The following is a 17188-nucleotide window of genomic DNA, read 5'->3' on the forward strand; positions in this document are numbered from 1 at the left end:
TCAAAGAACTATACCAATGTAAACTAAAAGAGTAATTTTCTTTTGTATATATACTTTAGAAATGTTTTACCTTTCCAAGACAAAAGCTTATTTGTCCGCAAATGGTTTGCAAAAGGTTTCTTATGGGTTCATTTCTTGGAGTGTTTTAGTTTTCTTTTTGTAGTCTTATTTCTTTACTTTACTTTTTTTTCTTTTTAAATCGTTTATTAATTATTATTATTATTATTTGATAAATTCATTTCTTTTTGTTCCTATTATTATAATTTATAGGTAAAAGTACTTTAACATAATTAATGCACAAGCCAATAACTTTTAACTTATTATGTACCTATTTCAATTATATCAAAACAAGAATATGTACTTGTATCAAATAATATTAATATCTATAACAGTAATAATTTTATTTGTTTGTTTGAGTGAACTTCTTCGTAATATTTCATTCTAATGTTTTATGAGAATGAGATTTTAAATATATATTATAATAATAACAAGCTATAAGATGTAAGTTTTCATAGTTATGATTGCTTATTCCTAATATATTAATAAATCCAATTCACCTATTATATCTTTTAAATATGTCCATAAATTTAATTTTAGATTATTATTTATCCTCTTTGTTTAATGTCGACATTTACAAAGGGTGTCTTTTAACAAATGGATGTTGTGGGTAGACTCGAGAATCGCGGTTAAAAGAGTTAAAGAAAACCGAATGAATGGGCTCAAGAACAAACTGGGCATGATCGGTCTCGGCCCAACATAACTTATGTCTTAAGAAATGAAATCCTTGCACGTCTAGAATGAATGTTGGGTCAATCGACCTTGGCCCAAAGAAAATTCACACACAATTTGAACCAATATAAGATAAAGGGACGAGAAATAATAGAGGAAAATAGACTCAAGGAAAAGAGTAATGAAACTTTGTGCCAAAATAGCTTAATCGGCTACAAGCTTGATCAAGGATGAGGCTAAGGTTGACCTTCTTTAGCCCATGGAAAGATGATGTATAAGTCATAATCATAAACCAACCTCCTCGCCCAAGGATGAGCCAAGATGAGGTTGAGGACTACCTTTTCCATTTGGCACATCGTGGCACATTCAACTTGAGAGATAACCTATTTTACAAAGGATTAAGAAGACTTATATCCAAGTTCTAGTTGAACAAAGATAAACCATAGCTCAAATCCCCCTATAAATATACATTTTTATGGCTTCATAGGAGGTAAGTTAGACTTTTGGCTTCTCTTTTATTCTATAATTCTTTTACTTAGTATTTGAGCCTCTTTTTTTTTTTTGTTCAAATTCAACTGTTTGGTGTCACATAAGGATCATGTATGTTTTCACTTGATTAAATTTAAGTGAACGTAGGAGAACAATAATAATTTGTTAAGTATGAAACCGTTTTTGTAATCCATTATCAAGATTATCTAACATTTTTGCGATTCAAATCACCTTTCAATTTTTTTTTTTTTTGTTCTACTTCCCCTATACTTCAATTCAAAGTATGCAAATAATTAGGTTAAAACCAAACCAATTTCAATGTTTACATTTTTGGATAAAAAGAATACAATCAAATTGGATAGCAATCAGTAATCATATAGCAATGGTATGGCAATAAATAAATGAGCAACTACCAAATACTTATTATTAATAGGGTAAATTACAAAACAAAAAAAATGATTTCTAATATGCCTCAAAAATATCCATAAGCTTCCAATTTTTACCTTTTAAAATTGGTTCAATCAAAACACTTAAAGTTTAAGTTTAAAATACCTTAACCATATAAAATGTTTCATAAATATGTTTGAGCTCAATTTATCTCGCAAAAATAAAAGACTACGTTTTAAGTTAAAACCATAGTCTTTCACTTGTATAGATCACAACACAATCGTTACAACTAACATATATAGTTAATTGTCACGTAAAAAAATGTATTTAACTATTAACACACAAAGTGATTTTTTAATAGATCTATTAGTGTGACTTTTTTTTTTTTACTAATTATTGATTTATTATGTTTGAAAGAGAAATTTTATTTTAGAAGTTCGTGAGATTGTGTGACATTTTATGTTTTGATTAACCAAGGTTTAAAATATGGACGCTGATGGATAGATGAAAGTATTAATTTCATACAAATTTCAATAGATATTTCTTGTAATATCTTTTAAAATCAAAAAATAAATTTAAATTATTAAATAAATATTTTACTACTTCCAAATAAGTAAATATGTCTATTATTTATATTAGTGTCTTTTGATTATTTTTTTTTTTTGTAATTCCTGAATTTTTTAAATTGTAATGAAAATATCGATTCATTTCTTCTGTCAATATCAAACTCATGGAAAATGTGAAAATATCTATAGAAATATCGATGAAAATTTAACTATAGTTTTAACCTAAACTGAAAAGTAATCAAATGACAATCAAATTATAAAGAGAAACTCCATATGTATATCAATAAGATAACACAATCTGATGATAATTAAAAGGCAATCATATGACAATATTTAAAACTATACTATTAAAAACTACTGATTATGATTATGTGACAAAAAAAAATAGAGGTAGAATCAAATCCGGCTAAGATGAACTAAAATTCAAGTAATTAAAAGTGAAATTAAAATCAAATAAAGATATATGTAATCCACAATGTATGAGATATTAATCAAATAGCAATCATACAAGAATTTGTATCACTAGCAATCATACAAACAATCAATATGAAAGAAGTTGTATAAGTCATATAACAATCAATATCAAATGAAAAACAAATAAGATGTTTGAACCATAGAACTAGTTTTTAAAAATATATATTGTTTTTGTTAATCTTGCAATTGCCTATATATCTGTGTTTCTAGATGGGTTGAGGCTTATTTTTTTTAATGTTTATAGTATTTCGAGATTTTTTTTAATAAATATTTAATAGAGGTTTTTCAAGAATAATAAAAATTACAACGACCATTTTTAACAATTTCCCTAGCATTATTATTACTCTTTTGAAAAATTGCCTTGGGTAGCAAATTACCATAATTATAAATTGGATTTATCAATGGTTTTCTTTAATAAAATATGGCAAAATATTAAAAAATAACAATTTGTATCATTGACAACGAACGATCGATTTTTATTAAATACCAATCAAACGATTCAAATAACAAATAAATATAAGACAAAGTAATCACAAAAAGTAATCACAAAAAAAAAAAGATAATAAAATGACAATCACGTAGCAATTAAATTTTATGTATAAGTGCATGAACCAATTAGAGTATTTTAGAATTTTGAGTTTTGATTTCTCTTGTAAGGTGGGATTGGACGATCAATTTTCCTACTTTTATTTTTAAAAAAAAAGTTAATTTTTTTAAAATTTACACAATTTTAGACCTATTGTTTTTTTAATTTGGTTGTTTATGCCTAATTAGTGTCTGTTCTTACATCAATAAAAGTCAAATTTTAATTATGGTTTAATTACACAAACTATTGTTAGATAGAGAGGGTGGGGAAAGTAGAGCACCTATTGTAGTGTGGGGGAATATTTAATTTCTTTCTTTCTTTATTGATGTATTTTTAGTATTACAAAGGTAAAAGATTAAAATTTGAAAGCTAAACCTTGAAAACAGATCATGTATTAACTGGTTTGCTTATATGTTTATATTAGCAAAAAAAAATTAACACTAATAGATTTTTGAATTTAAAACATATATAATCTAGTAAAGTTTATTTTACATCTAACAATTAGTTCTAAGACTTTAATTTTCCGTGCCTAATAGCTACATTATTGCTCTATTTAAAAAAAAGAATAATAAAAGTAAACTTTGATGTTTGATTGGTTATAAATTATGCTTTTAAAATTAAGAAACTATGAAATAAATGCAAATAACATTGAGGAAAGTTATAGTTTAGTATATGAATTCATTATATTTAATCTTGTAATGATAGAACCCAATGTAAGTATTAAAATTAGTAACAATTTAATTTCAAAATCATCAAAACTCATTTATGATTGAAGGGATAATTTGAGGAGATTGGAAGGAAAAGAAGTAAATGTAAATGTAAAAGGGATATATTAGTGATTTAGGTGAATGGTAATGGTAAAATTAGTGGGAGGGGGAGAGGAAAAGAGAATGATTGAAAAAAAGGGTTAGTGTTGGGGTTAGTGAGTTAGAGAGTCATAATCAGAGGGAACAAATCTGAATGCATTGTCCTTATCCCAATGCCATTAAGCATCAACAAATGGTATTGCTTTGGCCTTATTATAAAATCATATATAGAATTCATTTTAATAAAATATTTATTTCCCTACCTCTTCTTCTTCTTCTTCTTTCATATCATATCATATCATATCATATGGTCATACCAAACCTCCTCAAAAATTGAGAGAATCCAATCTCATTCATTTTAAATTATATGCAATATGCATCCATTTATTGAAATTCCCTTCTCTCTCCCCATCTTTTTTTATTGTTTCCACACCCCTATGCATGTGATTTGTTGGTCAAATTAAACCAACTTGTTCACTGTTTTTTCAAAAACACTACTTTCCATCCTACTTTTAATTTTATAATGTTGATTTTAATTCCTGTAATTGTTAGAATGGAAATTTTTTTATCTCTTCCTTTTTAAAATCGTTGTTGAAAGAAAAAAGAACTAAAATGAACATTTAAAAGTTCAGGAACTAAGATGTAACCTATAATTGATGTAGTATTTAAATATATTTTTTTCCATCCTAAATTATTAATTAATAATATAGAACATGATCCATGTTATTAGGCAATAACAATAAGACATAATGAAATTTTTTTTGACTTAATTTCACTCAACGTTCTTAAATTGGAGAAAATAATATAGAATGATGTGTGGTTGATGAAACACAAACTAAAGTCAATGTAAGTTTTATATATATATATATGAATTTGTATGCATGATGTAATGGAAAAATAAGGTAAAGTTTAGGGATTAAAAATCATAATTTAGACCAAAATTAAAAATCATGGGATAACATGGAAACAATAATATAGTATATGTTTGAAAAGCAATAAATACTAAAATAAAGTGTTGGGATGAGATTTAGGTATTGGATTAATAGTTCTAATGACATAATTATTGGACCTAATTTATCACTTATATATATGTTTCCATTCACCTAAACATGACAAAAGCAAAAGACTTTTTATTCTCTTATTTTCCTCATATATTTGTATCTTTCAATTGCTTTCATGTTTATTCTTCTTCCTAATTATAACTCATTTTCAAGAGATTTTAAAATATGATAAACTCGTTTTGTATGAGGAAGGAAATAATCTATAGTCACAATTACTTATTTAGTGAATTAGGATTATTATTCTCCCTAATGATCTCATCCACATCATAATTTCTTGTTTTGTGAACTTTGAGTTTAACACATGGGATGTTAATTCAAACAGATATAATGTTTACAAGTTCTAAACTAGTTTTATTAACTACAACATTGATTTAAAATATATATATATTTATTAAACCAACAAAATTTCATCTCAGTTGATTTTCATTCTCCTTTAGGTTTACGTTCCCTTCAATCGATGTCATGTTCTCTCCCAATTTCGAAAAGAATTAGAAAAAAAAGACCTCTGAACCTAATGTTACTGTATACAACATTAATATAAAATATATATGCTAAACCCATAAAACTTTGTGCCAATTGATTTTCAATCTCCTTTCTGTTCTCACTCTCAATTAAGTGATACCAAATTCTTTCTTTAGAGAAATTGAACCTTTTGTCTCCATAGTTAAGTGTCCACAAAGCTTTTTACCCTGATACCAAAGTTCTGTGGCAATCACTTGATAAACCACTTTTCCTGAATACAACACACTAATATAGAAAGATATGTGTTAAACCAACGAAGTTTCATCCCAATTGATTTTCATTCTTCTTTTCGTTCCTGTGCCCGACCTTGTCAAGCGATGCTTTGATAGAAGAGAGCTTATTAACTACACCCATCCAATTCAATGTGAAAGTGACAGAGAGAGAAAGAGAGATGAGATATATATAAAGAAAGGATGAAGTCATGTGATGGATAATATCATAATAATAAGAAGAAGCATAGACAGAAAGCAACAAATGGCTTGTGCCTGAAAGTTTGTTAAATGTGAATAAACCTCACAACAAACAACCATTATTCAAACAAGAAACAAGACTTGACATTGCTCATTGTCTTCTTACATTTGTTAGATAACTTTAAAATCATCCTCAGAACCTTACAAAAACAAACACTTGGAGACAGTTCAATATGAATAATCATCTCCATTCCTTCTCAAAAACAAAACAAAACAATAAATACAAAAAAAAAACAAAACACATCCACATCTAACTTTCCTCTTCCACTCACAAACTCACAGCCCATTTTCTTTTCCAATTAACCATCTTTTCTCTCATTCAAATGGACTCAACTTCTATACAAAAATAGAAATTTCAACCTCAGCCTTCAACCAACAAGCATAAAGGAAGAACAACTCAGATCCTCCTGGCCCTGCCATTGATAGCCAGCCTGGTAGCAGAATGACACATTATAAATCACTATTCATCATTTATCTAATTTCTATAGCATTTAATAGGATAAAGAACATAAAGAACAAGTTGGTTCTAGCCAAAGAGTGTGTTAAGCTAAGTGAATGGATGAGTCAGTTTAATTTGGGGAGGTGGATGACAAATATTCATAACATTTGAAAGATCAATGGGAGGGATTCATAGAGAAAACCACTAATTCTAGAATTAGACAGAAGAATAATAAACACAAGTAGGAAAACTTGAAATTCCATCCCAATTCACCAAATTTGTCAACTGATTTTAACAACCATATTTAGCTTTATAATTGTAATAACACAAGTCTCGGAGTCGTGCTGCCTGCTTTCTTCTTTTTTTTTTTCTTCTTTTTTTACCTTCCCTGCAACTATCTCCAACTTTCAGATCCTAAATCAAACCCTTGCTCTCTTGTTACTGCAACTTGGACACTTGTATTGCTTGATATGCTCGGCCTTTGCAGGTGTAATCTTCACACATTTTCCATGGAACCATCTTTCACACGCATCACAACAAATCCAGAATTCGTCGTTGCCGTAGTTGTCCCCACAAGCCCCACATGTTGCACCCTGTTCATCATCTTCTTCTTCCTCCTCCTCGTCCCCGCTATCTTCATCCTCTTTTGGTGGTGGAGACATCTTCACTCCCTTGCTATGGGACTCCAATTGCCGGGACTGGTACAAGAAAGCATAGAACAGCAAGATTCATATACGGCAAAAGATTGCACCAAAACAAAGAACTTTGCTAAATTAATCATGAACTTCAGAAATTGCTCACCATCTTTCCACTCGACTTGCTTTTACTGCCATTGTTATGAGTGGCAGACTGTTCTTTCGACTGCTTACCATTTCCAGTCACAACTTCAAATACACTGGGGAGATCGTTGATCATCTGGAATAGCCTCTTCCTGAAATGTTCAATCTCAATGTGAGTCATGTCTGTCTCATACCATGGCCAAAATATATTATAGGGATAAATGAAGTCACCTTCAGAAGAAAAGTAATAACAATAATAATAAGGAACAGAATCATGTCATTGATAAAAATAAAATAACAAAATGACGTGGTCATCCCAAATAAATGAAGTTATATTCAGAACTGATAACTACATTCCTCCATTAACGGGGGAATTGCTGGATATTTCCCATACTTCTTACACACACCCACAAACCTCATACACAGTATCCCCATCTGGTGAAAAGGAACTATGCCAGAAGACATCGGGACATAATTGCAACTAAATCATAAAAGATGATGCTACTTAAGCAGGACTAGAGTAGGTCAGAGAGTAATTCAAACGAATAAGACATGGCAAAAGTGTGGTCAAAATCATAGCATGCTTAAAGACACCACAATAATCCTGCTTCCTGATATCCGTAGAACATGGGGATGAATGTGCCTACAAGTTATATAACTCTGCTCAAAATATTGCTACCAAGAAATAAGTCATGCAGAAATAAATTCAAGAATAAAAGCTGTGATAATTTGACAACCACCTAACAGTGCAAGCAACGATAACAAGACAGGTCAAAATTATCCATACGGCTTCTTTCACTCCGCTATTAGCCTGAACAAGAGGTAAAAATCATTTTGACTGTACAACTACATAAAATAAAATAGAAATAAATAAATAAGTTAACCTTTAGGTTCATCAGAAAATTACAAATTTCTCCTCTTTCTCAACACTAAAGAGCTGTTTAGGACGTTGGTTTATTTATATAGTTAGTGAGTTATAATATGGTTAAAATATTGCAGCAAAGAAGAAAAAAGATGAGTGAAAAATAACAAATAATAAATGCTATAACAAATAAGGTTTTGAATTAGCATTTACGTAGGTTATAATTAATCGTACACACCACTAGGATATTTGGTGCCCCAAAACATAAAGTGCGCTATAATAACCCACTCCACCAACCTTCTAGTTTGATGCCCCTAACAGTCTAAGAAGAGCGGCGCATAGTTCAAAAGGATGCCAGACCTTAACATGTAGTTCCATTTCCTTCTTGTAGCACCATTTTGATCTTCTTAGAAGGAAAGGAAGATGGAAAGGGGAAAAAAGAGTGCATCCTCCCCAAGGAATAGCTTAAACTTGACTTATTAAGAACTCATTGAAGAAAAGGTACATATTTTAAATGGACTAAAAGTGAAAACAATAAAATAAGTCAATATTTCAATATATGATACTAGGCAATTTTCCCAAAGAATATATATAGGCAAAGACAAGGTGACAAATTACTTTAGGAAAATATATGTTATGAGCACAAAAAGACATGTATGTGTAAGTGATACATTTTTATATTAAGAGACCAAAAATACATACATTTCAATGATTCTAATGCTAGAATTGGTTTTAGTTTAAGCTATTTCCACAAGAGATAAAACAATTTGCGAATTGTTTGCATATGTCACACTCACCATTGATTAATTATTAACTGTGGATATAATAATGGTTTGTCATGAGTAATTCAAGTCTTAATAAGCTAGTTAAAGTAAGTGACAAAATTGAACAGCAAAGCAGAGAGGACAAGATGTTCCTCATAAGACATCACCGATGACATGAAAGAAACCAAGAAATTTCAGATTAGAGCACACAGGAATGCAAATGCAAAACAAGACACCAAATAGTTCGTTGAAATGGAAAAATAGATAAAAGGTATTCTGAAGAAAATAAAAATAAAAAAAAGACAAGAAAAAAAGGACTATAAGTCGACTCTATTAAAAATACCCGTACTTACTAACCATTTATGCAGTTAGATTTTGCAAAGATAGTAAAGCTTTCTTTTTAATAAGAGGAAAATGCTAGAACCAAACCAATGGAAAATATATATGTGCTTGTGCATGCACATATATGTTCGGTGTGTATATATATGTTTGAAAAAGATAGATATATTCCATTTTTTTCCATTGCTGATGCAACTGTCCTTTTTCTCAGTGTGTTTAAATGGTTGTTTGCTAAACACACACAATGTGTGCATGTGTGTATTCATTTTGTTGTTTGCTCTCTCACGCCAATACTGAATCATTTTTCTAGTCGTTATCCACTCCTACAAGATGCTAGACAAGCCCGGCCATCCTCATTTTCAAGTTGGGTTTAAGGCCTAGGCACCTTAACTCCTCTTCCTTAACTATTTGTTGTTATTTTATATATATGATTGCCAAACTTGAGAAGCACTTAAAGCTATGAGCATATTAAAATATCACCATGGATTATAGAGGATTTGAGGTCAAAGAAATAGCAATCCACCCCGTTCAAACCACACTTCAATGAAAAGGATAATTGCACCAACAACAAAAAAAGGGAATATGTTTAACTTGAAGCAAACAAAGTTCACACTCAAATCCGAAGTAATTCTTATGCAAATATCTATTGACTGCTGCTAGATCTTGTGAAGACAGTTTTTCTTATAGTCGTGAGTATCTGGGTCAGTTTACACACACCTCAACTCGTCCCATGGGGCAACCCACCTAACCATACAACATTTGGGTGTCAAGGAAACTTGTGGGAATTAATTCCTAGGTAGGTGTAAAGGCACACTTTTGGTAGCTTCCTTTTCTTTGAAACAAATGATTCAAATTTAAAGACAAAATTAAAGTCCCACTCCCCCTAAAACACAAAGACAGCCCTAAAGTAAATAAATAATTATATAACTTAGCATACAAAATTATGCAAGCCTCGTGCATATAAAGTGTTCAAGCCCCTGTACCACTCTGGTTTTTCCTCATAATTATCTCAAAACGTTCAACATGCTAGAAAAACTACTAAACCTCATTCCCTATCTCCATTCACGGTTATGTTTCAAATTAATATCACTATATGAAAAGGAGGAAGAGGTATATTGTGAAGCAGATCTAAATTCATTTATTTTCCAATCATACAGCAATGATAATGCATAGGATCAAATTATATAAAAATGAAAAAAATACAGTAGTATTATTTTATATGTCTTAATTGGAACGTCTTCACTTCAACTTAATTATGTATTTAAGTGATTATGATGTTTTGTACTTTGAACTAGGAATCCTCGGACGTATATTGTATCAGATATGATGAAGGTGCCAAGGATATCCCAACCTAGGTTGAGATTTCCACGCTTGCTGACCCCTTGCTTTCTAAGTGTCCTATGCTTTTTATGTCTCTTTGTAATTTGAGCATTAGTCCCTTTTCATTTCATCAATGAAAAGTCTTATTACCATTTTAAAAAAAGTGTAGTGTTAAAGCTGGAAGTATAGCCAAAAAGTATAGTAGCATACCTTTCAGTCTTCCCAAAACCAAAACGAGCACCAAAATAGAATGCAACAGCAAGCAACCATGAGTCACTGTGAACTGCAACCAGTGATAACCAGTCTTTCTCCTGCATCCCATCCCTTGCAAAGTTTATCCCTAATGCTGGTTCTGGGAGCTCAGGAGGCACCTCCTCGACAGGCAAGTTAACTTCCCACGTTTCATTTGGAAGTCCATAGAGACACAAGTTCTCCTTCTCTATAAGTATAACAAGAATTGTCTCAGAATTCAGAAAATAGAAGAAATTCATTTCTTTACCCTTCATTATATGTCAAATTAAACTCAAGAAAAAGTGTATTATGCTATCAGATACTATAAGCTAGAAAGCACCAAGAGTAATATTTTTTCAGAAGAAAAAAAAGGGTAATTGTTTCTGATATATGCGACAGGGCATTCCTAGTTCAGTCCCTAAACATGAAATCAAGGACAGCATGGCCAACCAACAGGATTCAGTCCCCTCTCAAGATGCCAATCAAGGTACACCTCCATATTTAGTACTGAGGGTGTCCAGAAAATCAATATTGAACCGTCCATCCAAGTCATATAGAGTGAAATCATCTCATTCCTTCAGTAGGAAAATTGGGGTGAAAACGTAGAAGTTGCGCATGCCATGATTTAAAAACTTAAAATAATTGGGTAAGATTATCATTAAAATAGTAACTATATATACATACATGCATGCATACATACAGCAATAACAACAAATTTACAGTATAAATCAAGTTAAGGTTGATGCAGTATTTCACTCCTGAATAGTAATGTAAAACCCTATAGGTTTTGAGAGAAACAAAATTGGGTATTTTGCTCACTAAAGAGTTAATATATACAAGTGACAAGAATCACCTCAGTAAGAGAGAGTAAAAAGACCATAAAGAAAAATCATTAATGGAGGCCCCAATGGCTCTGTATTTGGGTCTTTCCCTCAATAGTAAACATAACACAAAATCCTTTGGGGCTCAAATTGCTGAAAAAGTGGGTGAGATGCTGATTTATTGCAGGCATTCTCATATTTCAAAGGGAAGTCATTACACTCTTATAGAAGCTTCATTATCCAACCTCCCCATATATTACTTGTCCCTTTTCCCCATCTCCTCCAAGGTATCAGCTTTGATTGACCAATTGTATAGTAATATTTTTTGGAAGAGCAGAAAGGATAAGTCAAGTTATCACCTTCTTGGATGGGCCAAAGTGAAGCTTCCAATACATTAAGGTAGATTAGGGATAATTGGCCTTAGACAAAAGAATAAATGAGGAAATTTATCTTATCAAAGTATGGCTTCTCTCACCCATTGATCTTAAACAGGAACATATAATAGCATTATATGTTAAAGGGTGGCCCATGGTGTAGAAGGACAAGTTGAAAGAAGTTGTTTTCAGCCACATCCCTCAAAATGTTGGAAATAAGGATAACCGGATAAGACACCGTTTTTGCTTCATGTTTGGTTGGGGTAAAGAACCCTCAGAGATGATTTTCTCCCTTATTTCTCATTTCACTTAAAAAGAAGCATTCATTTCTGATTTGTGGAATATCAAATACCTTCGATCACTTTAGGCCAACTGACAATATTTGGTTGGCGTAAACAACCCTCAGAGATGATTTTCTCGCTTATTTCTCATTTCACTTAAAAAGAAGCATTCATTTCTGTTTTGTGGAATATTGAATACCTTCAATCACTTTGGCCAACTGACAATATTGGGCTTGGCCGCATGGAACCTGAAAGGGGAAGGTTTTCTTCCCAACCAAATCCCTCTCTAGATCTTTTGCAACAACTAGAATCATGGGGACAAAATTACACCATTGAGTCATAACGGATGGAAGGCTTACTAAAAGAATCAACTTATTTGTATGGGAATTAAGTCATCTATGCTTAACACCCATGATTAGTTACAGAGATAATTTCCGTCAACTTATCTTTAAATTGTTGTATTATGTGCAAGAGGCCCCAGGATCTCATTCCCACCTTTTCAGCTCTTGTGCTGTAAGACAAGATCTTTCTAGGAATTCAGTGTTTCATCCTTTAGCTGGATTTTGATTATCCCTAATGACATTTTGACCCTCCTCTCTACTATGCTGAGTTCATCCTTTCAAGAGGGAGAAGAGACCCCGGCTTAACTTGGTTCAGCCCTTCATATCAACTCTTTGGTTGAAGAGAAACTCTCATTTCCCCGAAAATGCACAAGCTTTTGAGACTTGCATCCCCTCTACTATTTCTCTATATCACGGTGTAAATTGACCACCCTTTCTGTATTTACGACCTAACCTCGTTGATTACCCATTGGAACGATTTTCTGTAACTGTAAACACTCTGATTGACTCCCTTTAGCTTGTTTCCTATCAAAAACCCCTTGAGAATGAAGAAATGGAGAGAGGGAGGGAGAGGGAGGGAGAGGGAGAGAGAGAGAGAGAGGATTCCAATTCAGTAATTCAGTAATTGTTACTAAATATCTAAGAGAGAGGATAACCAACAAACACTTTACCCAATTCAGTAATTGGAATCCTGGTTTTAAATAGTCTATGTCATTATCCATAATGTTACTTGTAACAGTGCAGAAACCGAAAGAGCATAACTAAAACCTAAAACAGCCAGTTTAAAGCAATCTAACAGAGAAACATATATGGAATATTTTTCACTCTCCATCCTCCTATTTATAAGCTTCAAAATCCGCGACCATGGGTTGGCCCCGCACCACCCAATTAACTTGTTACTAAATATCCACCACTATCAAATTCAGCCAGTGAGTCAGAATCATTTATCACGTTATGTTCAGCTCTACCCTAGGGTTCAAAAAGTTAACATATATCTCCAGTTCTAACATATCCACCGGCCCCAAATTTTTCAATAAACTTAATTTAGACTTTAAAAACTTTGGTTACACCCCACGTAAAAGTGAAATTTCATGCCTATACGACATTAACCCAGCTCCCCCAAAAGAAAAATATTAGTGGATTTAGAGAGTTAGGGAGCGACAAAAAAAAAACTTAAGAAAAATGTATAAAACCAATTCAACAGCCAAGCTTATGGATAAGACTGTTTTCCTACCATACTTCATCAAAGTGAAGAAGAGAATTCAAACCCACAGAAACAAACAGAATTCAAGACCACAAACATACGAGAGAAGTAAAAAAAAAAAAAAAAAAAAAACAGCGACAAATGAATTTCTGAAAACGAAGTAAATTAGAAAATTTCAGATAATCAACAGGTATCGCGAGAAGAAAGAGAAAACCCACCAGGATCGCACTGCTGGTAAAACTTCTCGACATCTGCAAAACAGAAAAAATAATTAAAGTAGAGGAATTCGTACAGAAACAGCTAGACAGTCAACCTACATCCAAACATAGTAAGAAGAAGAAGAGGAGGAGGAGAGAGAGGAGTAAAGAGAAAAATAGGAAAAGCAAGAAGAAGGAGAAGAAGAGACCAGTGGTAAGAGCTTTGATCAAGCCGGCACGCCTGCCTTTGAAGTCGCCGTAGACCTCCTCGACTGTACGGGGTATTGGGTGCGGCATTCCCTCCATAATATCGGTAAAAAGAGCCGCGGAGTGAGAGAATTAGGGATTTCAGTATGAATTTGTATAATGAAAGTGCAAAATTTGTGGAGAGGAAGAGATGGAATTGAGCTATGTGAGGAGTAGTTGAAGCAAAGAAGAAGAAGAAAATTGAACGGACACTTTTAGGGTTTGTTGGTTTTTCAATGTAATGAGTTCGAGAAAGAGAGAGAGAGAGAGAGAGAATGTCAGTTTATTTTCAATTTACTGACGGATACAACCGGTTGAATTTTGATGGCTAATCTTTTCCTTTTTTTTTTCTTTTTCCTTTTCCTTTGCTATTTGGGCTAACATTAAAATAATTCAAATATTCCTTTTTCAGTTTGATTTTAAAATATTCTTCTTTTTTTTTTAAGTACATCGATCAGACGACTCCCGTAAGCTCACTTTTTGTCGATTAAAAAGATTCCTTGCTTCTGCTTAATTAGGGACTCATTACAGCTCCTTTATTTACACTATTAGTTTAGGGGAAAACTCAATACAATGCTATTACTTCCATCTTTATCTATCTCTTCTCCATAACAGCAGTGTTGAATTTCTTCCCTCTAACAACAGTGATCGTCTGTTATAGTTTGATTCTAAAATGAGTGATTATTGCCTTTCATTTCTTCAACTTCAACATGATAATTTATTATGGCCCTTCGAGTTGACTGCAGTGTTTGATGATGGTTCCATTATTTCGAAATGTAGTCACTTATTCACATAGTCATGTATTCCCTCTTTGTAGGACTCATTTCTAAAGTGAGGATAAGAATTTAAAATAAGAGTTTTGAATTTCTGCGTTAAATTTGCGGTGAAAAATAAATCAAACCCAACCATCTTGGCTTTCTCTTTCTGTCTCCGTCTTTCTTCTTTTAATGACACAACTTAGAGCAGTATAACTATTGAGTACGAGATTTTTCGATTATGCCCTTGATTTTGTGCACATATCAAAGTAATATCATGTGCCCCCTTTCAGTCTCCTTTGGCTTTATGCTTTCTCTTCTTCTTCCTTCAAACTCTTTTTAGCATACTGATTATTAAGGAAGACAAATATATGCGATTAGAGTATTTGCCCGGTATGGGGAAGACCTCCTTGCTTACCGATTTACTTACTTTCCCGTGTTATGTAAATTCAAACCACAAGAAAAGAGAAAGCATGGTGAAAGAGAAGATAATAAGAGAAAGAGAGTATGGAAAAATGAATCAAATTTCACTTTCTATTACACCTATGGCCAAAACCGTGTAGTGGGAAATAGCACGAGAAGAAAGCCAATTTCAGTTGGGGGAAGAGTGGTTATTCTTCTTTCCATTGTTGCACAGAAGTTGAGGAAAAGTTTCTTAGTCCACTATGCTGGAAATTCCCCATTATCACATCAATGAACAAGAAAGACTAGGGTGTGAAAGATCCCTCCCCTTCACCATAATAGTCATTAGGTGTAACTATTGTCCCATCCAGACCATTCATTCTCCTCTAACCTATTTGACTCATGAAATCAACTAAGACCATAAAGAGATCTAGCAAACTTCAACGAAGAACTTTGATTTAGTCTATTTTCGCTAGTTACTTCATTATGAGGTAGACAACTAATTTTTCCCATATTTCTTCTTAGTCTTAAAATGATCCTAGCTATCTACTTTTGAGTTCTTCTACGCTTTATTAGAAGATAAAAATCGACATTTCCATAGTCCTTATGAAAGAGAGATAAAGGAAGGAAACTAAAAAAACTTAGTCAACAAGGACCGAAAGACCAAGGGTTTCAATAACTAATTCCTCTCTTACTAACTCATAAACCTTACACACCTATTCGTGGCTTACTCGAACTTGATCCCTCTGAATCAAGGTCTCGTGGAGAGTTCTATTTAGGGAATGAAGCCTTATAAAGGCACCTCTCAAGACCGACAAAGAATAAGAACTTCGGTCATTTCATGTGGAATGGATGAGTAAAAGAAAAAGAAAAAGGAAGCTCGATCGAGCGGTCGGTCGACTCAACTTAGAGGGATTTTCCTTCTTTAAACTCTGCTTACTCAACTTCTGCCTCAATTAAGACCATAAAGAGATCATACTAAAAAATAATAATTACCTAATTATACAAATTTGTTTTGATAGGGTTGAATAAGAAATTTTGACCAATAAAAAATTGTCACATCATTTATCAAATTAATGATAAAATTATAAATAATTGAGTTTGTGACTAACTAAAAGTTGACACGTGTCCCAAATTGAACATAATTTGGTCAATTTCAACGATGTCATGTGTTATTGTCTTAATCATAGGATCAAGTTAAATATTTTTAGTCCAATTAAATATTATTGTTTAGGAACTTGATATTTTTAGTCCAATTAAATATTATTGTTTAGGTTAGAATCCAATTGTGCGAAAATTATCTTAATAATGCACAAATGCTAAATAATGTCCAAATCCAACTAATTGGGCATAGAGTCAAGTCCATTGACCATCTAAATTCAAGCGCATAAAGCTCACTGCATAACTCTATAAATAGAGATGTTTTCTTATTTGTGTATTTCATAAAACTTTAAGAAAAAAATCTCCTAATAGCAAGAAGACTTTGAACCGCTTATTGAAGCTCATGTTCTTTGTAGATTCAAATATTCTTCGAAGATTTCAACTTAACTACTTGAAGCTCAAGTTATTTACAGATACAAATATTATTCCAAGACTCCAAAATATTATTTCAAGACTCCAACTTCGAGAACATCAAGCGTTTTGCTTTCATCATCGTCATCAAGCATGGGAGAAGAATTGAAGGCCAAAGATGAAGATAGTTATCAATATTAGAAGTTTAAAAGATTAACCCTCTAAAGCTTT

At 32.2% G+C, this 17188-nt stretch overlaps 1 protein-coding gene across 1 annotated transcript; it reads right to left on the reverse strand.

Annotated features, from left to right (window-relative positions):
* Window positions 1–6614: 6614 nt before the first annotated feature.
* Window positions 6615–14598, reverse strand: LOC101212601 (PHD finger protein ALFIN-LIKE 7). Its single transcript, XM_004133693.3, has 5 exons — window positions 14252–14598; window positions 14064–14096; window positions 10804–11032; window positions 7331–7460; window positions 6615–7227 (listed from the first exon to the last, which is right to left on the reverse strand). The coding sequence occupies exons 1-5, from the start codon at window positions 14346–14348 to the stop codon at window positions 6949–6951; spliced, it is 768 nt and encodes a 255-aa protein (XP_004133741.1). The 5' UTR covers window positions 14349–14598; the 3' UTR covers window positions 6615–6948.
* Between the last annotated feature and the right edge of the window lie 2590 nt (window positions 14599–17188).

This window comes from Cucumis sativus, chromosome 3 (assembly GCF_000004075.3).
Source record: "Cucumis sativus cultivar 9930 chromosome 3, Cucumber_9930_V3, whole genome shotgun sequence".
In the NCBI taxonomy this organism is placed as follows: domain Eukaryota; kingdom Viridiplantae; phylum Streptophyta; class Magnoliopsida; order Cucurbitales; family Cucurbitaceae; genus Cucumis; species Cucumis sativus.

Excerpts from the sequence above, each read along its gene's own strand:
- LOC101212601 (XM_004133693.3), bottom strand. The coding sequence starts at position 14,348 with ATGGAGGGAATGCCGCACCCAATACCCCGTACAGTCGAGGAGGTCTAC. Across the intron at positions 7,461-10,803 it reads GGTTTTGGGAAGACTGAAAG|GAAGAGGCTATTCCAGATGA; the intron begins GTATGCTACTAT and ends TGAACATTTCAG. Across the intron at positions 7,228-7,330 it reads GCAAGTCGAGTGGAAAGATG|TCCCGGCAATTGGAGTCCCA; the intron begins GTGAGCAATTTC and ends TTCTTGTACCAG.